The 18685-nt window shown below is 56.4% G+C and overlaps 4 protein-coding genes across 4 annotated transcripts; 2 read left to right on the plus strand and 2 right to left on the minus strand.

Annotated features, from left to right (window-relative positions):
* Nucleotides 1-449: 449 nt before the first annotated feature.
* On the plus strand, nucleotides 450-2037 carry GLRG_03722 (ThiF family protein; the record flags this gene model as incomplete). Its single annotated transcript, XM_008094407.1, has 2 exons — nucleotides 450-801; nucleotides 857-2037. 2 exons carry the CDS (start codon nucleotides 450-452, stop codon nucleotides 2035-2037), a joined length of 1533 nt encoding a protein of 510 aa, XP_008092598.1.
* A 747-nt stretch (nucleotides 2038-2784) lies between these two features.
* Nucleotides 2785-6148, minus strand: GLRG_03723 (uncharacterized protein; the record flags this gene model as incomplete). Its single annotated transcript, XM_008094408.1, has 3 exons — nucleotides 2785-5430; nucleotides 5501-5596; nucleotides 5678-6148. The coding sequence occupies 3 exons, from the start codon at nucleotides 6146-6148 to the stop codon at nucleotides 2785-2787; spliced, it is 3213 nt and encodes a 1070-aa protein (XP_008092599.1).
* A 2766-nt stretch (nucleotides 6149-8914) lies between these two features.
* On the plus strand, nucleotides 8915-10024 carry GLRG_03724 (uncharacterized protein; the record flags this gene model as incomplete). The annotated part of the gene is made up of 1 exon (XM_008094409.1): nucleotides 8915-10024. One exon carries the CDS (start codon nucleotides 8915-8917, stop codon nucleotides 10022-10024), a length of 1110 nt encoding a protein of 369 aa, XP_008092600.1.
* A 1083-nt stretch (nucleotides 10025-11107) lies between these two features.
* Nucleotides 11108-14064, minus strand: GLRG_03725 (SET domain-containing protein; the record flags this gene model as incomplete). The annotated part of the gene is made up of 3 exons (XM_008094410.1): nucleotides 11108-11950; nucleotides 12004-13610; nucleotides 13692-14064. The coding sequence occupies 3 exons, from the start codon at nucleotides 14062-14064 to the stop codon at nucleotides 11108-11110; spliced, it is 2823 nt and encodes a 940-aa protein (XP_008092601.1).
* Between the last annotated feature and the right edge of the window lie 4621 nt (nucleotides 14065-18685).

An 18685-nucleotide genomic window follows, 5' to 3' on the forward strand; every position in this document is an offset into this window, starting at 1 on the left:
GGAAGGTGCCAGCGGCCTGGCACCTTAACAATTTCTGACGAATAGAAGTTACCTTAGCCTCAACCTCATATGAATCCGTCAAGCCTTCAACCTTCAGCCTTGCTTCGAGAGGTGAGTTCGGGACATACCTACTCACATATCGGGTATCAATTTCCTCGAGCGAGCAAACTGACCTCTAGCGACTTGATTCACGGACCCCGCGGCTTCGCTCTTTTGACAGGCCTCACGGCAAGCCCAACTCCCGGGGTCACTCGACGCGGCCTCTTTCACCTTCCATTCACTACTACCTCATCGCGCCAACGCAGCTTTCCAGGCCAGAACCTGGCGTGTATGCTTTACTGAGCTAATTCGTCCGTAATTCGATCCACATCACAAGCCGAGGACAGGATTTCCATCTTTGCGTCATATATCACCCTGCTCTCGGCGCAGTCTCATCTCAGCCGTTCAAGATGGATGAGCAAACACAGCCTCAGGACAAGCCGGCGCAGGAGACCACCGCGCCCAGCAACGGCACCCCAGCACAGGAGACCATCGTCCCTCACCACCCTATGCCCAGCACCTCCAACGGTTTTGATCCTAGCATGCAAGCCGTGCTCATGGATCAGGTCCTTCCCGAAGCCCTGCAGGGGGTCATGCCTGGAAGCATACCTACAGGAGACCTACCCCCAAACATGCTGCCGGACATGTTCCAAGCGACCCAGATGTTCATGCCCGAGCTTCTCCAACAGGGTGGACAAATGTATGACAACAACGGCATGCTTCAAGGCCTTCCTGTCGCCGCACCTCCCGCCATGAGCGCAGGTATGCGTCACTTCTCAAGAAGGACCCCCAACTAGATGACTGACCCTTTTATCAGATGAGATTGCGCTCTATGACCGTCAGATTCGCCTCTGGGGCATGAAGGCCCAGGAGAAGATCCGCAATGCAAACGTCCTCCTCATTACCATGAAGGCTCTTGCGAATGAGATCGCCAAGAACCTCGTCCTCGCCGGCATAGGATCCCTCACCATCCTCGACGGCGCTACCGTCACGGAATCAGATCTGGGATCGCAATTCTTCCTGTCCGAGGAGGAGAACCACATCGGCCAGAACCGCGCGCAGGCTGCGGCCGCCGCCATTCAGAAGCTCAACCCCCGTGTACAGGTCCATGTGGATGCTGAGGGCATCAAATCCAAGGGCACGAGTTACTTCTCGGCCTTTGACATCGTCATTGCCACCGACATGGACCCCGACTCACTCAACATTATCAACACCGCCACCCGCCTTCACCAAAGGTCCTTCTACGCCGCCGGCACGCACGGTATGTACGGCTTTATATTCTCCGATCTGATCGAGCACGACTACGTCATCGAGAGAGATCTCGGCAACGTCGCGACGAAGCTGGGGCCCGAGACGAGAACCCGGAGCGTTATCGGCGTCAGCACGAAGAAGGAGGGCGGCAAGACGGTCGAGGTGGTGACGAAGCGTGAGCTCTACTCGACATGGTATCTCGCTAGTGACGGTGCTACCCTGCCCGAGGAGTACGCAAAGAGCGCGAGAAGGAAGAAGGCGGTCAGCCCCGTCATCTCCTGCCTGCGGGCGCTGTGGGACTTCCAGGTCCTCAACAGCGGCCGACTGCCCAGCCATACCAAGGAGGACCTCGGTCTCTTCACCAAGCTTGCCACGGCTAAGCACACCCAGCTGGGCCTCCCGTCCGAGACACTGCGCTCCGAGGTGCTGCGGAGCTTCCTGCAGAACATCGGCAGCGAGATGGCTCCGGTCACCGCCATCCTCGGAGGCGAGCTCGCACAGGACGTCATCAACGTCCTCGGTCAGACCCAGCAGCCCATCCAGAACATGGTCATCTTTGACGGCAACAGCATGGAGGCGTCGGTTCTCCCGCTGCACCCTGTCGGCGAGCTGGGCCGCGGCCTGCTATCCCTCGCCGCGGCCGGCGGTCTCATGCCCAACGGGGGAGGCATGGTTCCCGGCGACCCTGGCATGATGATGAACATGGACGGCACGGTGGACTTTGGAAACCAGATCCTTACACAGTAAGAGGCTCTCATTCCCTCTCTTGGCACGCGTCGGAGGCCTTGACACGGCTGGGCTTTGTAGCAAGGAGTTGGACACCGGAATTTCCTATCCCGACACTTTTCTGCCGGCGTGGGATTTGAAAGGGAAAAAAATTGGGCCGGACACGTGTAATATTAAGCTGCCTACTCTGTAATCAAACAAAAGTTGACCAGGCTCGCGCCCATATTCTGAACACTCTTGGCCACCGTTATTGAGCTTGTCGTGTGTAAATCTAACTGCGGACGGAGACAAGGAGCTTTCACGCATTGCCAGTTCACATGCAGTCGCGCAGATTGTCTGAAACCAGATCCTCTTCCAAGTGTTCATTATCATTCCAAATTTACTCGGGTCTAGTATCGACCATAACCCCTCGGCCCCGACTCCTATTCCTTCGGGGAAGCTTCCTGGACGGCTTTTCGGCCCGAGCTCCCTCTCTGCCTTGCTTTCCTCCACCTCGGTATCATGGGGGTAATTCGTCCCCAGAGGTATAAACCAAAGTCCAAAGTGATAAGGTAATATAGTACATGTTCTTTTCGCTTTTCCTGACTCGCTCTCCACTGATGCTCAAATCTTTAGCGAGGCGCCCTTGCAGTCGCGCTTATTGGAGGCGAACTTCCTAGGAGCTGCCTTCTTAGCGGCCGCCGTCTTGGCAGTATTTTTCTTGGTAGTCTTCTTGAGACCCTTCATTTCGGACGTCGAGTCCGGCTTCTTGCGGACCTGGTCCTGTTCCTAGCGGGAACCGCGACGCTCGTCGCCATTCTCTTCCGTCTTCTGACGTTGGATTCTATTGTTGTTGATATTCCATCCCCGGATCTGGACGGGGCCGCGACGCGGAGGGGGCTCGGTGGGTGAATAGTCTTTAATGTTCTCCTTGTAATCATACTGGACAGTCCTCAGCTCGGGGCCCTGTGGCCAGCCAACTCTGTGAGCGGGCAGGGGAGCAGGTGCCAGCTTGGGGTATTTGCTGTTGCCCGGGGCGCTCGGTGTGGATGAGCCGCTTCCCGCCCGGCTTCTCGAAGGCTCCCCAGGCTGCTGCTGGACGAACTGAAGGGTGGGGGAGCTCTGTACAGGCGCGATGGAGGAGTAGGTAGGCGACATGCCTGGTGGCCCGTACGACTGTTGCTGTTGCTGCTGAGGGGGTGGCACTGGAGGCTGCGAGCCGGGGTAAGGAGGATATTGGCTCATCATAGGCGGCATGCCAGGCTGCTCCTGGGAGTAGCCATTGTGGTAAGGTCTCGGCGGACCGGGAGGATAGAAAGAGCCACTGTTGCTGTTCATGTACGAAGGCGGTTGTTGCTGCTGCTGGTGCTCCATAGACATGGACTGCTCCGATGCGGCAGGGGCGCTTTTGCGCCCTCGCGACGGCCGCAACGGGGGAAGCGGCGAGCTTCTGTCCTGAGAGGGGTTCGTAAACGGCATCCGGGAGGTAGAGCCGGACTGCTGAAGTTGCGGAGGGCCTTGTGCCATCGGACCTCCTGGCATGGACATTCCCGGCAGTTGATATACCTGATGAGCCTGGTTGTAGGTTTGCTGGTGATACTCATGATGTCCGGCCTGGGCCTCCATCGGCGCAGAGTAGAGGCGGGGATCAATCATGGGGTCCGCCGCCATATAGTGTTGCTGTGGATGAGGAGGAGGTAGGTGCTGGTCATTGTAGGCTGAGGGGCCACTGTGCTCGTGGTACATCGAGTGTCGGCGCGTATCGTTCGAAGCATCGATGGAAGATCGCATTTGCGACATCTCAACTGGACGTGCGGGGGGTAGTTGGTTCGAGTGGTGATCCCGCATCAGGCCAGTCTCGATGGATGGGTGTATCCGGCTGTCGGCTCCCGGAGATGCGATACGGGGCTCGACCCAGCTTATACCGTCGTTAGGAGGTGCGCCTGAGGTAAGAGACTCAGCTGGCATAGGCTGGATAGAGTAGCCGGGCTCGATGTTGCCGTGACGATGTCCGTCGAGTGGGATGGGGTGGCGAACATGCGCGTCGGCCATAACGACGTCGGCGGGCTGAGTGGTGTGAGTGGCGGTAGACGCGTCGGCGAGGATGGCGAGTGCAGTGGTGTCGAGAGGGTCGGGGGCCATGGCAGGAGCAGGAGGTTCTGGAGCGGGCGAATCACTAGCTCCAAAGATATCTCGAATTGCGTCGTAGGCACGGGTAGCAGGTCTCGCGGGAGTCGGAGCGGGAAGAAACGCAGGCGTCTCTTCGACCGGCTTAATCTCCCTGTTCTCGGCTTCAACAGCTTCGGCGGCAACGAGGAGCTCCTCCATGCCCGCTATGTTCAAGGCGGAATCATTGATTGGCAGAGGTGAAGTGGCAGGCGTGTCTTCAACGCTTTCAGGCTCCGACTCCTTGATAGACTCGGCAATAAGTCTCTGCTCGGCATACTCGGCCTGGATGTCCTTCAGGGCCTTGAGCTCGGGACCTTCGATGTCATCCGGCGAGATGTCGTCCTTGCCACATACCGATGAGAGAACGGCGGCCATTTTGTCTTGATGGGGCTTGTCGGCCAAGGCAATCTCGACCTTTGCTGCAGGTACGACACGAGACGCATGGATGGTCTTGCCAGAAGGCGTCAGGAACACGGTCGGGTGCATTGGGTTTGCTTCCGGCTTTGGAGGCTCGGCGTCGTTCTTGCTACTGGGAAGGAAGTAGCCGTAGCGCGGATGAACAGCAAATCTCTCCACAAGTTCCTTGTCATAGTCGTCTTCCTCGATTTCCCGAGCGTCCCAACGAGCAAGCAGGGGATCGTAGTGCCAGGTGTTCGAGTTGGGCTTGCCGAGATACTTGCCACGCTTTGCGAGAGTGGCTCCGTGCCTAGGGGAGTTGGTCGAATCGCGGTATCCAATCTCGTCATCATCGAACTGAAATGACGGGGGAACAATGAGACGGTTGGCGATACTAGCGCCGTTTTTGGCAGTAGGGCGGTTGACCTGTCGGCACCCGTACTCGTCCGGCTCGGACGCTTTTGCTGGCAAGGCCGGTTCTCTCTGGTCAGCGGTCACCGGGCCCTCGGGAACTGGCGTGCTCTCGTTTGACTCGTCCTCAATTGGAGCCTGTTGAGCCGACATAATACCCGCGATGTGACGAACAGGCGCGACATCACCAGAAGATCTCTTGGAAGCAGGCTGACCATCTGGTTGGTCCTTTGCTTTGCGCTTGGTCCGCGTTGCAGCAGCGGTTGAGGTGGGTGGTGCAAGACTGTCCTTGGCCGGTTGAGGCTCGGCCCAAGCAGCCTGTCTGAGTGCATTGGCTTCAGTTCCCTCGACGAGTTGAGGGTAGGGAACAAGTTTGCCATCGACATAGACTTCGTAAATGCCGAATTCGCTGGCTTCCTTGTCGGAGATTTGCTTGTAATTCCAGCCGCCGTCGACGAGCTGAGGCCAGTGTGAATAAGCGAGATATAGGAGAAGAATGGGGAAAAAGAAAGAAAAAAACAAAACTTACATCAACGGGCAAGCCGTGATCGTGGAGGTATTCTAGAATGTCGAGGCGATGAAGTTGCGCGTCCAAAAACTCGTTTTCTAGGTCTTCAAATCCATTCTAATGCCGCGGATCACCGCCAGTCAGCGGATGACCAGTGGAGCGAGAAAAACACAACGTGTCAGTCGGGGTGTCACGTACCTTGTAGATGTCGCGCACAGCGTCAAGCTGGATGTGCTTGGCCTTGAAGGTCATCTTGGCAGCAATCGCCAGCTTGTTCTCCGAGAGGGCGAGTTGTCTGTCGAGGCGCAAGTCGACGTGTTCGCTGACAACCGCAAACTCCGGCACCAGCATGTGGTATGCCTCATTCCTGGTGAGTTTCTTGACGGTTCGGGAGGCCAAGTCCTGAAGGGCAGGCTTCACAACATTGGCGAGAGCCGCATAAGTAGCCTTGAGCTCGCGCTGGCGTTCATAGTTGGCCTGGACTTTGTCGTCGGCGAACTGCTTGAATCGGCCGCGTCGACCTGTTCCGGCGGCGGCCGCGGGCTTTGGTGGCTCCTTTTTGGGAGCGGCGGCTTTTCTGCCCCGGCCTCTGCCCCTGCCTTTGGCCTTGGGCGTGAGCTGGGGCGTTGGAGTCGAAGCAGACTGCTCCGGTGTCTCAACGTCTGACATGATGGCGATGGCCGTTCATGAAAGAGACGTGAAGAGGAGAGGGGGGCGGAGATGGGTGGAGGCAAAAGTGTGAGCGGGTATGGGTGTAATGAGACGGGGGTAACGTGAGATGAGTTCAGCACGCGGCTTGAGGAAAAAGAGAATTGCGTGACGAGCCGCCCGGGTGTGATTCAGTCGATCTCAAGAGAGGAGGAATCAAACGCGACTGGTCCAAGCCAGGCGGAAGCTTTTGGGCTGTAGAAGTTCGTTGTTGGCTGTTCGGAGAACAGGACGAGGGTGAGTGAGGTGTGTGGTGTGGATTGACGGGGACGGTAATGGTGTGGGCTAAGAAAAAGCAGCCAGCCGCCTGGTCTCTCGCAACGGCCCAGGATTTCTCGATGAGAGACGGGCTTGAGCGAGAAGAATTGGGATCAGGGTAAAGATGAAGTCCGTCCGCAGAGACGGCTGTCAATGTCGAGTGGCGCGAATGCGGTGTTGAATTGCGGCGTGCAACAAAAGATTGCTTCGCTTTTTTCCCTTTCCTGCCTTTTGCAAGCAAATAATACCAGGCGGAGCGACAGCAGAGGCAGGAGCAGACGTGACCACCCTGCTACAGCGAGGCAGAAGGCAAGGCCCAGCCCAGCACTGTCCTGCAGACACTTACACCAATCTGGTAGGAGTAGGCTCGATTTGCCGCGCTTTCATTCGCCCGGAGGGCTGGATAATCCGACAACCGGAAATAGTCTTCTACCCCTGTCGGACCAAAGCAGGTGGGAAGTACCGAGTACTTGTAGGTTTTGTCATCTGGCAGGCGACTGCCACGCGCACACCCTCTCAGTGTAAGCCCTCTCCTTCAGTCGCCAGCGAGCTGGGCCGCTCAGGTCCTCAAAGGGGGATTTGCGACCTGGCAGGCCAACACGCGAGCATGCCTGAGTTGCTTGTGTGTGTGGTTCGCAGTCTTGGATGCCCGTATTCCGTACCGTTCCTGAGTGATGTTTTCTTGCCCACTGCCCTGATGCCACCGACTGGTTTCGATCAAGACGTGTATGACGGACGCCGAAGCAATGCTGCACTTTTGCACTTTACACGATGCCCGAGATCCGATTGTAGGATGTCACCTAAAGATCATTCGGTGCCTAGCACAGCCGGCAGCTCCTAAAGCGTCCAGGCATCGTTCCGCACCGCTATCTTGATTTGTCCCAACTCCCGATGCCCGTCTCCCGTGGCCACCCAGAGCCCCCTGACGTGACGAAAGCCACCCGGCAGCAGCCTGTGCTCCTTCCTCCAATAGCCAAGTTGCCACGCCTGTCGCATTGGGATAGGCCGGGGGTTTACATCTCGAGACGTCGGCCGTTGATCCAGGCAATAATAGTAATCGGCTGTGCTACCACGTCCAGCCTACGACAGTGGTTGTTCTCCACCGGTATTCTGTATCCTGGCTCCTTTTTATTCTATCGGCGTTTCATTCGTACTTCAGCAAGTAGAACTTCTGGATAACGGAAGCAGACATTTTTCTTCAAGCAGTGTACGCAGCTTGTCCGGGCGAGTCGGACGGTGCGACTTTTACAGGTCTTGGACCCGTCCGGGTGGGCCTCTTCTAGCCAGATCCCGAGCCCCAGCCGGGCCAAGTTCTTCTTCCTCCAGGACCCAGCGAGATGCATGTTGGTGTTGTACGTGTGTGGCTGGCCATGTGCCCTGCTCAATGAGCAAATGGAATCACATTACGTAGGTAATAGGCAGACCTCAGCAAGACGACCATCTTGGACATGGACCGACGTCCGCTGGTTTCCGACAATGAGTTCCTGCGGGCTTGCTGCGGCAACACATTTTGTACGACGAGACTCCTGGCATGCTCATCTCCCTTGCGCCTGGTTAAATGCGAAGCTGCTCAAGGTTACATGCGTGCCAGACAAGCCTCAACCAAGTTCGGTCCACTTGCTTAACGGCAACGCTAAGAAAGAAGGGACGAACAACCACCAACATTACCACATGATCCGAATAAGCAATGGAATCAATCCATCACACGGCGGCGGTCTGGCTGGCTGCCCAGTACAAAGCCTGCAGCGTGTCCTTCAGATATCTCACCGTATTCTTGGATGGGCTCCGAAAGTCTCTGCCTCCCTGCAAATCCGAGTGTCCACTGACGCCGCACGCCCGGGGTGCAAAGTCGGCGAGTCCCTGAACAGCACCACGTTCGCCTCAGAGCACCGCATGTACCAGATACCTTCCCGCCGCCCCATCCTTTCCCTCCCCTTCCACCCCCTGCGGTTCTCCATAACCCGGTGTCGCCCAATCCCACTCCCGTTCCAGGGGTCGGTTTCCAACAGGGCCAGCGAAAGGGGACGCTGGTAGACATGCTGTGACGCAGCACCTGGACCACTGTAAAAGTCACACGCACACCGGGCAAAGCAACGCGGACATACGGGCCACGGGGGACCACGGCTGAATCTCGTCAATTCCCGAGCCGCCGGGGCGCTCGCGCCATGCTAGTTCACCGCCGGGCGGACAGGGTCGCAAAGCCAAAAAGGAAGAACGGCAGAAAAAAAAAAGTTCTCGGTCAAGGTACAAACAAGCAACCGTGGGGTATTACTCGCACACCCCGGCGCCGACACGGGTAGCAACACCATCACCGACCACCGACTACACATCCCACCTTGCACCGCGACCACCACGCGTGCTGCTGCCGGACATTGAACTCGGGACCCCAATCGGAACTGCCCCGACGAAGACACGGCCCGGATCTCGACCCTCTCCAAGCACCGAAAAGCTTCACCCGCCCACCCCACAATGGCCAAAAAGCGCAAGCTCGGCAGCGTCAGCCACAAAAACCACTTCGTCGATTCGGGCAAGAGGAAGAACGGCCCCGGAGTCCCGGCCCAGAACAGCAAGAAGAAAAACAGCCAGAGTGTGCACGCCGCCGATAGCGACGCCAAGAAGAAGAAGCAACAGCAGCAGTACCACCAGAACCAGGAGCCCGTCATCCCATTCGCGCCCGAAGACTCCATTCTCCTCATCGGCGAGGGCGACCTCAGCTTCGCCGCCAGCCTCGCCGCTCACCACGGCTGCCGCAACGTGACGGCCACAGTCCTCGAGAAGAACGAACGCGAGCTGCTGGAAAAATACCCGCATGCCGCCGAGAACATTGCGCTGATCAACGGCGCCAGCCCGTCAAAATTAGCGGATTCGAGACCCACAGAGGACGGAGGCAACGATGCAGAAGACGAAGGAGAAGGAGCGGACGACACCGCTGCCGACGAAAAGGAAGAATTAGACGAAGACGACGACGAAAAGTACAAACCCCCCGTCGCCAATAACAACAAGATCCTCTACAACGTCGACGCACGCACGATGAAGCCCTTCACCCGCAAGTCCGCGCCCAACCACCGCGGCTTCCATATGGCGGCGCCCTCCAAGCAAGGCATCTTCAAGCGCATCCTCTTCAACTTCCCACACGTCGGCGGCAAGTCTACCGACCGCAACCGTCAGGTCCGCTACAACCAGGAGCTCCTCGTCGCGTTCTTCAAATCGGCGATCCCCTCCCTCGCCCCCGGCGGCACCATCGTCGTCACCCTCTTTGAGGGGGACCCGTACACACTGTGGAACATCAAGGACCTCGGCCGCCACGCGGGGCTGCAGTCCCTCCAGAGCTTCAAGTTTCACCCCAAGGCTTACCCCGGGTACAAGCACGCCCGGACTCTGGGCGTGGTGAGGGAGAAGAAGACGGGCGAGGCGAGTGGTGCGGCCTGGAAGGGCGAGGAGAGGCCGGCGCGGAGCTACGTCTTCATGCGCAAGGACGAGGCGCCCGAGGAGGTCCCCGGCAAGAAGAAGAGGAAGCGCGGCGGGGACGAGAGCAGCAGCGAGGAGGAGTCCGAGGTCGACGAGGGCTTTGACGACTAAACAAAATATAAAAGAAAAGGGGGGAGGGGGGCAATCAGGTGCTGCCAATATCTGTTGGGAGAGATATCGAAAAGTAAAGAGGGGACAATAGGGAAAAGAGGGCCATACAACAAGACATCCATCTAGTATCAGATGTACCCCTTCCTACAAAGGCAGTCAGTCTACTTCGGGCATTTGGTAGCACGGCGTTAGTCACGGAATCGGTCGGTCTTTCAGAAAAGGATAACAATGGAATAGGGGGCACAACAACGAGAAACGGGAGGGCAGCTTTCACCGCAACTACTTTGCAACGGTCACACAAATAGAGAGGGATCAACTCGCGTCGGTACTGTTCCATTGCATCTGCGCCAGACCCTTGAGGGTCTCAGGTTTATACCAAGCGACCATGTTACATTTCGCAATGCCATTGAAAATGCTATTGATACCATTCGACCACATACAGTGGACTTGCTCCCCCTCCCCCCCTCTTTCTTTTCTCGTCTGTCTGTCTCTCCCCCGTGGTTTCTCCCTTTCAAAAGGGATCACCTGACAGGGAAAATGCAGCGGGGGAGGAAGTCCATGCTCTTGTCACATATGCCTTTTTGCTGCCCCGTGCCCTGCCTGTTCAACGTGCCCTCTTTGAGGCGTGAAGATAAAAGAGACCCATGCTTTGCAATGCCACCAAGTCCCACTGTCCATCCCCCCCCAAAACACACACACACATCCCTCAGTGCCCCAGGCTTGGGCCCGTGCTGCTTGCCGCCTGCCGCGCTAGCCTAGGCCCAGATCAAAGAGACAGAAAGCAAAAAAGAAAAAAAGAAAACGAGCTTCGCAAATAAATGGGTACGGCCTCACTAGACCATGACCATTTCCATGACCGATATATACACATTATAATCGTGACAAAACAAACAACCAGGTGCTTGAGGGGGGGCCTGTTGGTTCCCTTCCAGAAAATGCAATATGCCTGCTTATATGTACAATGCCGAGGACTGCTTGCTCACTTGTTCTCAGCCACCACCCATTGACCCACCCACAACTCTCTCTGTTAACACACCGTGGGTGTCAGCCAGTTGGTCATGCCCCCTGTGTCCTAGCCCATAGCTAGTGACCAAGGACCTCTTGTTGCCGAGCTGTCTTGTTGCTTGTGTTCGGGAATACCGACTCGTCAACAGGGTCTCCATCGCCAGCCACAATCACGCCCCCGTTGATTCGGTTATGATCGTTAAGGGGCGCGTCAAGCCTTCCCTGAGGCATGCTTCCAATGTCCTTAGTCTTGGTAAGCTCGGCCTCTTCTTCCAGCCTCTCAGATTCCTCGTTCTCTCTTATGAGAGCTTCCTCTTGCTCCCTGAGAGCTCTTTGCTCCTCCGTCATTGGCTCCTCAGGAGTAGCTGTAGATTCCATGTCGGCAGGAGGGGGTGGCGGGGGAGGTGGCGGCGTTGCACCATCCTCCACATCGTCTTCTCGCAGCCGCTTCACCAATGGTTCATCCGAGGGAGTTAGGTCCAGGGACTCTACTGCCTCCTCCTCTCCACGTTTGCGCTTTCGCTCGGGACTTCCCGTCGAGCCAGCATCTTCTATATCTGACAGCATTACGTCGTCAGCGGCATCAACTGGCGTGGCAGCACCGCCAGTATCCGTCCCAAGGCCATTACTGGCTTGGTTGGCATTTCCCGGCTTATCTGCCTGGCCCTCAGGACTCGCTTTTGCCTTCTCCTGCTCAAAGTGCTTGAACTTCACAATGGCTTTGTCTAGGAAATCCTTAACGTAGGTCTTGACCTTCCTGGCTTGTTTCTGGTCGAGTGGTATTGTCGGGTCCTGCACGCGTTTGCCTTTGTAATCTGACGAGACGAGCTTCTTGCAGACATCCTTGCCCAACCGCTTGAGATCATCCTTGGGAAGCTTGTGTCTATACTTGTCGATCACGTACTTTACGTGAGGGAAAAGCTACTCCAGAGATTAGCAATTGTCCGTGTACCTCTATAACGTGCATCACGTACTGTGTTCTCATAAATCTTCATCTGTTTGTCGGTACTTAGAGAGCGCCACTTTTCCTGCTTGCTCTCCTGCACGGGCGTCTCTGCTCGCTGAGGCGTCTGCGAGGCCGAAGGCCTCGGGGTCTGCCCCTTAGTGACCTGGTCGATGATGTTCTTGAGCAGCAGCTGCTCCTGCAACGCCTTTGGTGTCGACTTCTGTGCGTCTGCGGGCTTCGTGGGACGTTGCCAGGTTGTGACCCCGTTCTTGCTATAAAAGTAGGTGTTTCCACGCTGATCCGTCGCCGTGAACCATCCTGCCGGCAGAGCGCTATGATTGTTAAAGTTCTGATGCCTTCTTTGGCGGGGAGGGCCGTTGAAGAAATGGGTGTTCCGCTGCGGGATGTTGCTTCGGGGACCCTTGGGTATCTCAACATTCTGCAGGGGATCCGGGGTCGATTTGGCGGTAACATCCTCATCGCGGCCCATGTTGCGTCGCTCTTGAAAGGAGTTTGTGGCAGGGGCGTTGGGGTCAAACTTCCGCTTCCCAATGCGATAGCCGAGCTCCAACTTGGACCATTCGTCCAGCAGCCTCTTGGACTTTGCGCTGACCTCTTCGTGCTCTGATTGGGTGAGTCCGTCGATAGTGGTCTCGATTTTAGAGCCCTCGATCTTGTTTCGCGTCAGTCGCGGAAATTTGTCGAGGATGTCGAGAACCTGGAGGACGACGTTATGGTCGTCGATGAAGGTGTTGAGCGTGGTCTTGAGGATCTGGTAGGCGTGCATGCGCATGACAGAGTGGATCACCCGCTCGTCCCGACACTGCTGAATGCGCTCCAGCAGCTTGACTGCAATCCACTTCTCCTTGCACTGCATCAACGTCGCCATGACCTTGCGAGCACCATCATCGTCGAGGCTTCTAGCCTGCACGCTGTTGACGTACTCCTCGTCGTCCTCCTCGGGCTTCTTCTTGCGCGGCTTCTTGGCGACTGCAATGTCCCAGCTGTCGCCGTCGTCGATGCCGAGGGCCTCCACAGTGGTAAGTGGCAGCTTGGTCGCCCGCTCGGTCTGGGTTTTGCCACCAATAAATCCAGTGCAGTTCGGCTCGCCACAGTAGCAGGGCTGGGGGTCGGCTCCATAACGGTCAACATTGTAGTTGAAAACCAACTCCTCACCGGCCTTGATTAAGCGTGAGGAGAAAATGCCCATGCGCAATTTTTCCCCCACGACCCATTTGTCGACATAGCAATTGGGATTGCACGAGTGGTTGCAGAAGCGCCCCAGATTGCCCTTCTTCGTCGCATCGACGAACTCGTGCTTGGTCAGCGACATGAAGTAGAAGTGCTTGATACCCTCGTCGTCGTATTGCACCATTCGCCGTCGGAAAGTCGGCTCGTTGATGACCTCGCCAATGTACTCGAAAATGAAGTCGTTAGCTTGCAAATCGACGTTGGCGCGGAGGCCGAAGCCCTTCTTTTCGGTTTTGATGACTGAAACATTGGCGTACTGCTTGCGCTGAAATCTCTGATTTTGGCAGCCATCGCCACAATTTCCAGCGCCCGCCACGCACTCCATCTTGGTCGCTCTGTTGATGCAGTCGGAATCCTCACCGCAGGACAGATTTTCCCCATCGTCTGTAGATACTCAAGACTTCAGTACGGGGCGGTTCACGGTGATACCGCAGAAGGGCACGAAGGCAGGGCGGGAAGACTTACGCCACTCAGAACGGCAATCGCAATCGAGAGCGTCATTGTCGGTCGAACCCATATGCTTGGATCCGTACAGGCAATCAGGTATTACCTGGAATGTGGTACAGGACTGCGCGGTGACATCGGGCAGGTCGTGGAAGAGGGGCGCCTCGCGCTTGATGGGTTTTTGCGGTGCCTTGCGAGACAGCTTCGGTCGCTGCGTGCCTCCTGGCGTCGAAATGCCATCGCCGTTGGTTGTGTCGTCGCCGGGTGACAGGCTAGTGGTGCGAGAGCCCTCGTTGCTCTTGCTCTGCGACGGAGTTTTGCTTGCGTCCCGTCCCACCTTGACACCGTTCGGCACGCCACCTTCTTCAATCTTGACCTCCTCCATCTTCGCCATTGCTAGCGCTTCATCCTCCATCAAGTAGCTACGGAAACCCTCGACAGGGCGGGTGCGCAAGACGAGGGATGCGGTTCGGTCTCGCAGTTCGTATCGTCCGGGGCGCTGAGGTGGAGCAAAGGCTCAGGGAAAGTCGAGTGTAGAAGCCGAGAGAGGTTGGCAAGTCGGCAGGCCGGTGCACATGTGTCTGTGGCTGTGGTGTTGGGTGGAGAAGGAAGAAGAAAATAGGAGGGTGAAGGAGGAAATGGGGGAGCGAGATGCGAGAGGCGACGGCGCGTTGGAAGACCGGGTTAGTAGTCCGAGCCAAAGGCTTATGGCATTGCAGGTTGTCGCAAGAACGGGGCACAGCAAGTCGGATTTCAATTGGGCAATTGCGGTCTTTTGCTGGTGCCAGTCACTGGACCAGAATGCGCTGACAACCGAAGGACTGAAGAAGAGAAGAAAGAAAGAAAGAAAGAAAGAAAGAAAGAAAAAACGGCGAGTTCAGGGCGAAGCCGCAAAGATGGGAGGCCTGGCGGAGGATAATCTCGTAGCAGCAGTTTCCTACCACAGCACTCACTCTCAGCCCATCCAGTCGCGCTTGGGCCAAAATTAGCCACTTCCCCTGTGGTGGTTGAGGGGGCTGCTGCCAACCGCAAATTCAATGGCAGCGGAGCCAGCCAGCCAGTCTGCCTGTAAGATGGCTTGCTACGGATTATCTGACCTACCGGATCGTAGCTTCCCGTCCCCAAGAAAAATAGCATGCGGGAGATCCGCCCAATAAACGTGCTAGAGCCGATCCACCTCGCAAAGCTCACAGGTACGGAGATAACCCTCAGCGATAGAGTCTTGAACCTGGAGATCCCATGTCACTGGAGCCTCCAGCAAGACGGTGCAGTCTGGTGTCTCTAAATCTGCAAGTCCGAACCGTTATTTCTCTCCAGGTAGGCACAGCCTAGGGTTAGTTCATAGCTGGCAATCGAGGCACTGAGCTTATCGACTGTCTTCAGCAACACCTTGCGCCCACCTAATTAATTCATCTGCATGATATTTCCAGGAAGGACTCGATAGTTAATCGGTCTCCCCTGCGTACTGGCAAGCACGGGGGGGCTGACCAGCTTGAATTGAAGAGCCTAAGGATTTGAAGCAGCATGACGCAGGCGGCAGCAAACCCGACCACGCGGGAGCTGATGAGCGTTCCGATCGAGAGGCCGGTATACAGTGGCCGTACCGGACTGAGGCAGCATGGCCGCTTTAGCTACGACAGATGATGTGTCTGCCGTCGGCGACTGCTGGCATCAGAGAATATGGAAATGGCGGAGAGCCATTTGCATGGACGGGTCGTACATGGGTGGGTCCCTCCCAGTGGGAGGCTGCCAGCTCATTGTGCAGCAAGGACGTTGCTGAAGCCGGATGAGGTGGCCAACTTGTGTACAGAGTATAAAGAGGCGGTGGACGAACGCAGTCGCCTTGGAAAACAGCATCGACCTGTTGATCGATCAATACCGGAATCCGTCTGTCGTCAGTGTGCAACAATGGGGTCCCGGTTCTTCAGCCTCATTGCTTCGCTCTTCTCTCCTTCGGGTCACATTTTGGGCCACTCACCTCTGACAAGCGGGCAAGGTGACGAACCCGTGCCCCGTGCTGGCTCGTATGCTGGTCTTGATCGATGATTGGTGAGGAGGGCATCGAATGGTTTCCTGCTCTAGTCGCCAGAGGACTGGGTTTTGCTGGGCCGCAGCCAATGAAGACGACAGGCCGCGATTTCGTCGCGGGCCCTGAAATGCCCTTATATTCTTATTCGGTCGTACGTCGATCATTTTTCTTTTCTGTTTTTGTCGTCGTCGTCGTCTGAAATAGCGTCCAAAATTGTTGCAACAGGCGCATTTTGAACGACAGAATAGGACGGCGGCCGACTCAGCAGAAGGAGGGAGGGAAATGCAGGGAGGTGGGAAACAGAGGTGTACCTGCTGACGGAGCATCCGCCAAAGTTGGCGGGGGAGGGGAGGGGTCGCTTCGCGCGCAACACGAGCAAGCACCACCACCTCCACCAAAAGAGCTCAGGCAATCAAGTGTTTGCTGGCTGGTTTTTACAGCTGCGCGAATGCAAGTGCAGGCGAAGAGTGCATAGAGAAAGAAAGAGAGAGAGAGAGAGAGAGAGAGAGAGAGAGAGAGAGAGAGAGAGAGAGAGAGAGAGAGAGAGAGAGAGAGAGAGAGAGAGAGAGAGAGAGTGAGAGAGTGCGTGTGTGTGTGTGCTGCTACACAGCCCAGTCCATCTCTCGTTCGGCTTCCACCAGAGCTTCCTTCCAATCATTCCTCCATGACAACAATTGTTAGCTAGTGCTGACATTTCCTAGCGGTATTCTCTCATTCATCATATTGCGTCTCTCATTGTCTAAGGTTAGGGAGGGAGCATCATGCTTTCGGCAAGCTCCACGACAATGACATCCTGCGAATGGCGGCAAGACTACGGATAGTCAGGCGGAACATGTCGATCCATCGGATTGGCCACTGGACGCAACCCCTTTGCCTTTGGGGATAGCACTGCATCTGCATCTGCATTTGCTGCACACTACTCCGTACATTCTGCACAAACGGGCTGCGTATGGCTCTTCTCAGCCCAGTTCCGGAGCCACTAGCAGTGTGGCGGAGGGACCGTGCTGCACAGAAGCGTGTGTGCAGGACGGGCGGGAGACAGGGATATATCCTCTGTCGATTGCATATTGATTGCAGAGTCAGAGAGACGCAGCCCGCGTATGCAGTCATATGTGATATGATTGTTGGCCACCTCCAGTGAGGGTCAAACAGGAAAACAGTTACGAGAGTCAGGCCCCATCTTCGACCTCGGATGCGAACGGAAGAGGCCCCGGGATGTGGATGTCAGCCAACCAAAAGGCTTCTCGTCCCCTTTTAGGGACTGGTGAGACATACGCATTGCAAATGGACAGGAGATGCGGTTGGTTGCCGAGAAAAAAAAGCAAAAAACCGACGACGGAATAAGAGACGCGGGAGGCGCGTGAGACAAAGCCACTGCCGGGTTAGACGAGAGAAGGAGGGAGGGGAGGGGTTTGAGAGAGAGCTTGCCGCATAGAGGGTACAGATTGTTCGTACTATGGCGAGGAGCGAGGCGAGAGAAATACCGTATGCAAGAAACCTCGGACTTCAACAACCAGCAACGGCACTAGCGAAAGCGGCGGCTTTGAAAAAACGACGCGGCATTCTGGCATGGACGCTCAAAAGCCACGGCCGACACTGATAACCACTACGGCGCCGACCACACGCTCTCCTCTCCGTCGCTCCCACACCACATGCTCGCCGTTTCGTTGTTGTCTAGTTGACCCGTCGCTGGGCCAGAAGTCTGCTCTGGGCTTGGATGTGCACAGCAGGTTATGACAGCATCCTTCCATCCCACCCACCAAACCATCCCATCCCATCCCATCCCACCAACACCGACAGTCCCTACCTCTTTTTCCCTGCCTTGCCTTACATCGACTTATGCCCGGATTGGCAGTGCCGTAGTGTCATTATCAGTTTGTCAGTGACTCAGCACAAAACCAGGTCTGTCGACGACGAGGGCGACTTTTGGCATCCTTCCCGAGAGGCTTGCTCCGGCTCTGGCTCCTATTCGGTCTTGCTGATCTATCTCGCCCCTCAACTTCGCTGCGCAGGCAGCCTCCTGTTTTCGCGATCTCGTCGTTGCCCATTTCGTATCCTGCCCTGATGAGCCGCAACGCGCGCGCCGTCGCTGTCAGTCATCGCTGTCGGTCTTTCGATCTGCGTGCATTTCCCAGCCACCACCATCGCTCGGACGTTGCGAGTCTACATTAACCAGAGCACTCCAATAAGTTCAACGGCGCTGTTGGGATTGTGGCTTATTTATCCAGTACACACGTCCTTCATAAGTCCCGCCCAGCACAACGCGAACTAGCGCCAAGGGAGGCCTACTGGCAATCTCGACTGACAGAATCGCCTCCCTCTCTCTCGTATCCACGGATTTTAGGACAACCCATATTCGCCTCCCCTGTCGCCTGACTCTAATCAAACAGAACACATTCGAAAAACCATAGGACGTTCCGCCCTTGCTGCGAGTAATCGTCCAAAGACACCCGTCCCAAATCTTGACTGAACCAGTACCCTGGAAAGGCTCTCCTAGACAGGTCTAACGCGAAATTAACGACTCGGCAAATCTGCTTGGTCCCCCGGTGTGTCTCTCTATCACTCACGCGCAAAAACACGCCTCCTCTAGCCTGCCACCCCCGACCCCAGTCACGCAAGCAAGTCCCCGAGTGCGCGCCGTGCAGGGCCTCCCGTGGTCAGTCGCGAAGTGGTCCATGTCCCCGGAAGCAAACGAAACAATCGAAGCCTCCACCACCACCTCCTCCCACACAGCCTGTCTAGGCTGTGTTACCCCCCCTCCTCGCGCCTTGTTCAACTTCTCCTCGACGGCGTCGTGGTACGACGTCTTGCTTACGGTGACTTCAAGTCGAGAACGCGCGCTTGCGCCGGCCTGGTTACCTTTCTTCTCTAGACGCACCTGCGCCGTAACTAGTTGTTAGCCTTAAAGGCACATTCATCAACGTTCTTTTCGTGGCGTAGCAAACCGAAACTTCCTGGGTGCTGTTGTTATCGGTCTTTGCGACGA

The sequence above is a fragment of the Colletotrichum graminicola genome, assembly GCF_000149035.1.
Source record: "Colletotrichum graminicola M1.001 genomic scaffold supercont1.11, whole genome shotgun sequence".
Taxonomy (NCBI): Eukaryota; Fungi; Ascomycota; class Sordariomycetes; order Glomerellales; family Glomerellaceae; genus Colletotrichum; species Colletotrichum graminicola.